At 38.5% G+C, this 8,281-nt stretch overlaps 1 protein-coding gene across 1 annotated transcript in view; it reads left to right on the top strand.

Moving 5' to 3' along the window:
- Positions 1 to 2,129, top strand: part of UGGT1 (UDP-glucose glycoprotein glucosyltransferase 1) — a 52,544-nt gene extending 50,415 nt beyond the window's left edge. Inside the window, 2 exon segments of the mRNA XM_044435832.1 lie at positions 372 to 540; positions 1,194 to 2,129. Coding sequence (XP_044291767.1) covers positions 372 to 540; positions 1,194 to 1,219 — 195 coding nt within the window. The 3' untranslated portion in view covers positions 1,220 to 2,129.
- The last annotated feature ends 6,152 nt before the right edge of the window (positions 2,130 to 8,281 follow it).

Genomic DNA, 8,281 nt, shown 5'->3' on the forward strand with positions numbered 1-8,281 from the left:
GATTTCTTAACAAGTATAAACAATTATGTTTTCTTTAAAAGTGAATCTGTGGGTAAACTATTTAGCATATCTTGATTTTAAATTTGATACTACTGCAAAGAAATGCCAGGTATAATTAAACCTTTTGATGATGCTGGTCTTTAGAGTACTCAGACATACTTTTTTCATTAATGGGATTTTATAAAGTTTGCTTAATCTGGAATGTGTGTATCCTTTGATGGTAATAGGGAAATTCAAATATGATTGCAGCAAAGTTTTCATGAACTATCATATTTGGGGTCTGAGTTATATAGACACTGCTCAATAAGTTTTTGTCCTGTTTGTATGAAAGGCACACATTTCTCAGCACTGACCACAATGTTACATTGCAGTGCAATAATCCAATGACCAAAGAGCCCAAGCTGCAGGCAGCCATGAGGATTGTCCCTGAGTGGCAAGATTATGATCAAGAAATTAAGCAGCTCTACAGCCGTTTCCACCAAGAGAAAGAATCAGGAGCACTTTTTACAACAAATGAAACAAAACAGCCAAGTAGAGAAGGTAACTGTTTTTCCACACACTTTATTAAGATGCAGCTATTTGTTTACTGAGGTCAGGTGTGTATGTTGTGACTTAGTGGAATCATAACTAAGCTGTTGCCTGCTGATTTTCCTGAGAAGCAAAATCTCACATAAAACTATTTTAAGGCATAATTGAGATGATGTCTTAAGCTGTTGTGAGCCAGGTAAACATGAAGTCAGCAAAAAGGAAGTTCTAGGAAATGCATTTGCTTCTTGATGATATTCATGCACTTATCCCCCTTTTTTACTTACATGAACTTGAAGTTAGTTTTTTCCTTGAATGCTTGCTGTAATCTATCTCTAGCATATCACAGCTTTTGCTATGGAAAGGATGGTGTTCACCACGGACAGCATCTATTGTACTAAGCGTCTATACAAGTTTTACTATGCAACAGGCAAGACTTTTTGCTTATTTATTAAAAGCTTTTCTATCCTGTCCCCTACAGAATATGTTGGGACAGCTTACTTAGAGGTACCAGGAGGAATGGTGGTCTGCCCCTCAGTTATTTTCATCATTGGCATAAGGGTATAAGGCTTTTTCAGTGACGGGTATGTTATTTAAATAGCAAGTAACTACCATCCTTCATATTTTTACATATAATACTCACATTCTCCCTTCTTCCTTTTCCACAGAAATGGCAGCACATATGGAATTATGATCCATGGTGACAAACCGAGTGAGACTATTTCATAGACAATTTTTCTATCAAATGCTAGTTTTTTTCTAGTAAGTTTGCAAAACTGCTGAGTAAAACTGAAGGGGGAATTATATGTATTACTTACAATTGAATTTGATTTCGGCAGATGGCATAGGGTCTGGATGATATGAATTAATGTAACTGGTCTTCCTTGCACGAGAAAGAGATGGAAAAGTCTACAGAGGAATATAGAATTTGTTAATGACTGAAATGCTCTGAAAAGCAGCAGGTCTCTTCTTCCAGCTTTTGGCTGAATACACTAGTGGATGCCAAGATTCTATGAGTCACCTTCACCTTTCTCACAAGCCCAGAAAAAAGATGCTGAATGGATGAGACACTGAGAATATACAGACACTCCCCACATCTGAAATTTTGGTGTGGAGCGACATCTTTGAGGTTTGAAAAGGGTTTGTTATCATGCCTTGGACTGACTGACACAACTGTAGGTGTCAAATGGATTCAGGGTTGGTTTGGTCCCCCCCCCCCCCAATTATACCCCCAGTTCTGGTAAGAGAACCACAGTTCCTATGTTGATGCATTGTGAATATCAGATTTGATAATCCATTGTAAAACAAAGATCATATCAGTCTGCCCAACTTCAGAAATATACATTTTCAAATAAATGTATATTTTAATGAAGCAAACAGTGTGTGACAACTTTTTCCATTGCAGAGCTGAAATTGTATTTTCTCTCAAAGTTACTGAAGACTGCAAAATTATTGGGGCATTATGACTTTTGTGATTTTGTCGCTTTCATGAATGTACTTTTGTTTATGCAAATCTGTGGAATCTTGGATTATGTAAATTTCATTTAAAAAAATCCTCAAATACAAGAGTGATGTCAGGTGAATAAAGCCTCAGAGTTCCTATAGCTTTTTCTCTGATTCTCCTCTCATGGCCCCCTTGCTGTTCATAGTTGCTTCTTTAAAAAAAAAAGTTCTTAATGATTTTTTCTGTACAATATAAGTATACAGCTCTTGTTCCCATGCTTGATACATTCACAAGATTCTGGCTAAGTAAGTTTTCAGGTGTATAAAGCTTTTTTTATTTAGATAATGGATTGAAGGATCCTTTGAAAAAATTCACTGATTTTATTTCTTCAGTTCTGCATTACTAATATAGTTTTTGCATTGTATATAAAATAAGCAACTCCAGCACAAAATCTCCATGTTTAGGATATACTGAATAATTGCTTACAACTTTGCAATATTATCAAATCACCAAAAAAAAGGGTATCTGTAGAGTTCTATCGATACACTATAGAATTATTTATTAAGAAATGGTATCTTTAGAATTATTTATTTAAAATTCTACTGTTACACTAAAGGTGATTTGACAATATTGCGCAGTTGCAAGCAACTCAGTATCTCCAAAATATATATCCTACCTTTATTCCTCCTCAGAAGGATTATCACCAGAGTATAATAGTGTTAGATTCTGCTGTGAGGAGGAAATGACTGTTATAAATTCAGGGAGTTACAGTTATTGACAGTAACCTTTTAAAAGCAGCCTTCCAGATCATTATTTAAGATATTAATGTTGTAAATTTGTGTTAAGATACTGTTCTTAAGTTTCATAACTTTTAAAAAGTTGCATGATTTGTTCTGCTACTTACAAACTAAGCCTGCACAAATACTGAAGTCTGAAGTGTTGGAATCTGTTTTAAAGCAGAAACAGATCCAGACTAATCTTCCTGAAGTACTGTGCAGTTGAGATGGGCAGGGCCATTTTGAATTGTAAGCGTGAATTAAATTCAATGTTCACTTGAACTTCCATTTTTTCCCAACAAGTCCTAATGAAAGCTTTTATAATTGTCATTAAGTACATTTTCTTGGTCAGGAGAACCTGACCAAGCTTCATCAGAGTGGGAGTTCCCCATCTCTCTGGACTGACTCTGTCTCATGACTAGGAGGCAGATTGTTTCCAGCCTCCTTCATCTTCTGTCATACAGTTTTCCCCCTCAATATTTGCTCTCCTTTCCCTCTATTCCTGCGAGACTGTCTGAGGTTGATAAAGGAAGATGGAGTGTGTTTCCTAAAATTTTTGGAAAGCCTCTTCCTCTTATCTACAGAGGCCACTATTCACTAGTCAAGGATGGCCTGCAGAACTCTTCATCTCTCCACATGCCACATGTGGTATTGCATCCATTGTAGTTGCAAAGTATGTTCTCTGTACATGCTGCATTTGTACAGGACATTGTGGAAGATCCTGATTCCTCAGTTTGGGGCCCACTTTTATTGGGAAATCCACCCTGGGAAAGTTACTCTCCTGCTCTTTGGGCTCTTAGGCAAGAGAGAGGGAGTTTTTAACTGATTACGTTTGTGTTCATCATTTGTGACAACTTAGTTTTTCTAATTATATGTTGGCATTTGGGTCAGTCCTTCCAGTTCCACTTTGGGGGAGAGATGGGGTGAGGAGGCCTCCTCATTAAGGAAGCAGCCAGCAGGAGGTGCTTTTGCAGTCATGGATAGTTGTCTGGTCTTTCAGAAGATCAGAAGTGTTGGGGGTGATCCACTTGCATGAAAGGAGGCTTCAGTAGATGACTAAACATTTCTGATTCTCAACTGTTTAACAACAATGACAACAACAACAACAGAAAGGCTTCCCCACAAAATTGGGCTGCTGAGGTGAAAAAAGCATTGGGTAAACACCAGGAATGGTTTGTATGACAGAACTGAACTCAGTTCTAGGTAGCATATGCTCAGAGGAACTCTTCTTCCTTAATTCTGTGACAGTGTACCTATTCTGTTTCCTAACCCCTTCGTCACCTGTTTTCTACCCTGTTCTGGATTGTGTACCTTGCAGTTCTAGAAAAAGGCAAAGTAGATCTCACAAGCCTGAGCCTGAAGTCTGTCTGCCCCTGCCCTGAGTAATATAGAGTGGACTGAGGCACACTGTGGCACCTCTCCTTCATAAAATGGTTCACCTCTGTTTCATGAAGATGGAACTCAGTGCACCACAGCACACACAAACTCTGCTTTACTATCAAGTGTCTGAGCAGAGGCATCTCTAAGCATGCTGAACCAGCTCAGTTTTATTAGGTCTGTCAACTTTCAGAGAAGTTTAGCTCAATTTAGCTCATATACAATGGGTTTTTCTCTACTGCACATTTCAAGAGGGCCAGTAGTGAATGCAGAACACATATTGACCAATGAAATATGGTATATGTGATGCAACAAAAATATTTCTGGATAACCTAATCATGGTAATATGCCAAAACACTATTTGTTAACTCTTTGAGTAAAGGACAAATGTACAATTTCTAACTAGTGAATGCACTTAAGGCAACAAAATTTGGAGGTCAAATTATGCATGAAGTATAGTATTGTATATTTTAGAAAAATATGTGGCATTTGGAAAGCTATATAACAAATTTACTGCTGCTAGTGAGACAGCTTTATATGCCTCAAAAGCTTCATGAAGATGGCTCTTAAGTTCTATGTTGCAATTGTATGTGAAGCTGTGCTTTAGCATCAAATAAATGGAAAAGAAAAACCATTTGAAAACATTTTCCCAAACAGGTGAGAACAGGGTTTCTGTCCCCTACATTATAGAAAAATGATTTACAGGTAGGGTGGTAGGCAAGCTATGACAGCCTGTCCTAAATTTGTGGAGCTTCTTGGATTCTGAAGCTTCCTGAGGAATGAACCACTTGATGCTAACAGTGGTTTGGTTGAAGTAGGAAAGATTGGCTGTTGGTACAGTTTTCCCAGCATGTTCTCTCTGCTGCCTCAGCACAAAACACATACATGTAGTCCTAGTTTGTTGGATTTAGGCACCTCTGCTTGTTCATTTTCACAGTCACCCTTACGTTCCATTATGCTACTGAAGAGTGCCAACCTTGATCAACTTTGCATTTTGTATGAATTAAATGTCTATCTTGGGTACGTTTAAAATGCCTCTCAGTATTCCTCTACTTAACTAGGCAACTGCACAATGACTACTGGTTGAAGGGGGAACCTTGGAATGTAGTAAGGATTCCAGTGAAGACTGGTATGCAGTTGTGGGGTGAGGATGATAATGGGCCCCACAAAAGTTAGAATGGTCAAAGATGAAAAAACAAGCTCCCAAAGCATGGAAGGGAAGATTGGAACCCTGAGATAGCTGGGCGGGTCATAAGATGCTCTTTTGGTGGGTTGGAGTTGGTATTGGTGATAGGGATAGTTTAGAGAACTAAGAGACTTTTATGTAATTTTTGTGTAAGGTCCCTTGGTATCTTTTTCTTTCTTTTTCATGTTACTTTTTCTTGTTTAGTTTATTTATAAAAACAATATATAAAAAAGAAACTAAGAGACTGTCATGACTGTTAGGAATGTGCCTAATGCCAACCTTCTTCATGCCATTATGCCTGTAACAGGCAGGAAAATTGTGTCTCTTCAGGACACTGGCTTCTGATTCCTTTCAAGCCAGGTCAGAATAGCCAATATTAAGTATGCCAAAATATCTGGAGGTTTACAAATCTCCCTCCTTTAATTTATTTTGCTCTAAGAACTGTTGGCAAGTCTGCCTCATATAAGTTGGGTACTAATTATTCAATTCAGGAATGAAGATTGGCTCATTTCTAAGCTTACCTACTTGTTGGTCCTAGATATTGACACTGGTAGTAAGAGTTTAATTGTGGAATCTGATTGGATAAAGAGGAAGACTGGTTTACAAAATCATTTTTGTAGTATCAATATACAGGGAACCATTAGCACAAAAGGCAGACCCATGGCTACCAGCCTTGTTGCCTGTGTGCAGCTACCGTTATCAGAGGCAGTATGTACACCTCCACGCACCAGTTGCTGAAGAGCTTGGTACCCATCTTTGAGGGATCCTGTGGACAGCCAGTTTGCCACCATGTGAGTGGGGAGCTGGGCTGGATGGACCATTGGCTTGATCCATAAAATTTCTTAGGTTTCTTACGTCCTTATCCTTTTCCATGCTGTCAGTGCATTTAAGACTAAAATGATATGTTGTCTCAAACTTTTGCACCTTGTTAATGAGTGTTACTCTTTCTTGCTCTACCCACGGCACAGCAAATATTAAAATAGGTAAATCTAAAGGTAATTCCAGATACCCCCTTTCTTTTTTTAGCATAAGGCAAAGCAGATAATTGTCAGTTAGCTGATGGACTTAAAATTGGTATGAACAAAATTTATTGAAGAATTAGGTACCCTCATCTTATTGCTGTGTCCCTGTTTAATAACAACATGTTGAATATCTATAGAATGTTTCTAGAGATGAGGTTGCAAATTATTTTCCCAGTTCTGCTCAACATAATAAAGCACTTTTATCATTTTTTTAAAAAAGTTTGTGCCTGATTTCTTGGGCTCTGATTGTCGGGAGTGAGAAAAAGTGCTGCCTTGGGTACATGTTCTTGAGGGCTGCCAGCTGGTCTTCAGAAGAGCTGGTGGAGGAGGAAGAAGAGGAGTGGGGAAGGGCTTGGAGAGTGGACCAATTCCAGACATTGAGATGAGAGACACAGACTTATCTCAAGGCCAGACTCCCCAGGTGGACAAGCAGCCTCTGGGAATATCCAGAATGTACAGTTGGTGGGAAGGGGCATGCAGCAGGTAAGTTTCTCAAAGACATATAAAGTGGGCAAAGCTCTTGACCCCATGATGCAACATCAGCAGAGGAGGATGGACCAATTAGAGGACTGGCATGGAGAGAGATGTGCTTATTTTCAGAAGATCCCTCCTGAAGGGATGGGGGCCGAGGCAGCCTTATTAGGAGAGTTCTGGGAGGTGAATACTTGAGTGGGTTCAAGAAACCACTCTGTACATGCTCAGAGATTCATTCTGGGTGTTTGTGCTTCTGCAGAATGCTTTGGTCAATAAGAACATTTTAAAAGAAAGATCTGGCCTTTGAATGTGTGAAAGGAGGAACCCTAGCTCTGGACACTAATACAAGCATTAAATTACTAGTCTGCTTCCTGGTATTTCAAAAAGATTGTGGTATCGTTTACTTCTCCTTTGGCAATCTAAGCTATTCTTTATATATTTTAAACTACATTTGTTAGTTGCCCTATAACAAGTTTCTTAGAGCAACAAACACTAACATTTTGATCCTGAAAATTCTTTAAAAGCATAAAACAATAGTACAAAAATACCGCTAAAATAACAGAGCACAAACGAAGACAAATCTAGTCATAGTTAATAAACTCAAAACAAGGAAATCCACAAAAGTATCTTCATGGGGTTAAAAACATGATGACACCCTTGTTAATGCAAAGATTAAGATAGGATTTCTATTAGTCCCAATCCTGATGGTACAACTAGGGCAGTTTCTTGCAGCCAAGGTTCAGGGACTCCCAAATGATCAGAGAGTGGTAGGTGATGAGGGCAAAAGGACCATATTCCATTTTATTCCTGTAACCATGGCTGTGATTTAAATGAGTTTAAAAGTATAACTCACATGCTTGAAGGTTTGTCTTTAAAAAGAAAAAAAAACCAGGGTTGTCAGGCAGATTTGTTTTAATGTATCAAGAAAACAGAAGCAGTTGAAAAGCATGGAATGGTCTTGGGATGGAGGGGGAGAAGATCTGTAGTATAATACCTAAAGCTGCCTAGAGCACCCACCCCCCAATATGAGCACTCAGTCGAGCATCTACAATGACCTAGTTACACCCCAGCTTGTCACTTCTGTTATACCAAAGAAGCATGAATCATCATCTCTTTTTAGTCCATGCTTTCCCTTGAGCCCAAGATTGACTAGTGACACAAATAGTCATTATTCAAAAGAAAAAATGTTTGGCAGAACATGCTAAGTTAAATTAAGGGATGGGATATAAAAATGAAATATAAGAAATACTTTCAAATTTGAAAAAAAAAAACCAGTGGTATAAACAATAGAGTTCCCAGGATGTTTCCTCTTTAATTATTTACTGAGGGGATCTAGAAAAACATTGAAAGTGCAAACCTCTGGCCTCCTGACATGATTTGGGGGGCCATAGGAATATGAGCTGAGATTCTGAATGTGAAGCCCTTCACAGCCAGTGCAGGAAGAACCATGTTGACTGTTTCTCTGGTCTCAGAACTT

The sequence above is a fragment of the Varanus komodoensis genome, unplaced genomic scaffold (genome assembly GCF_004798865.1).
Source record: "Varanus komodoensis strain SLA01 unplaced genomic scaffold, ASM479886v1 scaffold1, whole genome shotgun sequence".
NCBI classification, from domain to species: Eukaryota; Metazoa; Chordata; class Lepidosauria; order Squamata; family Varanidae; genus Varanus; species Varanus komodoensis.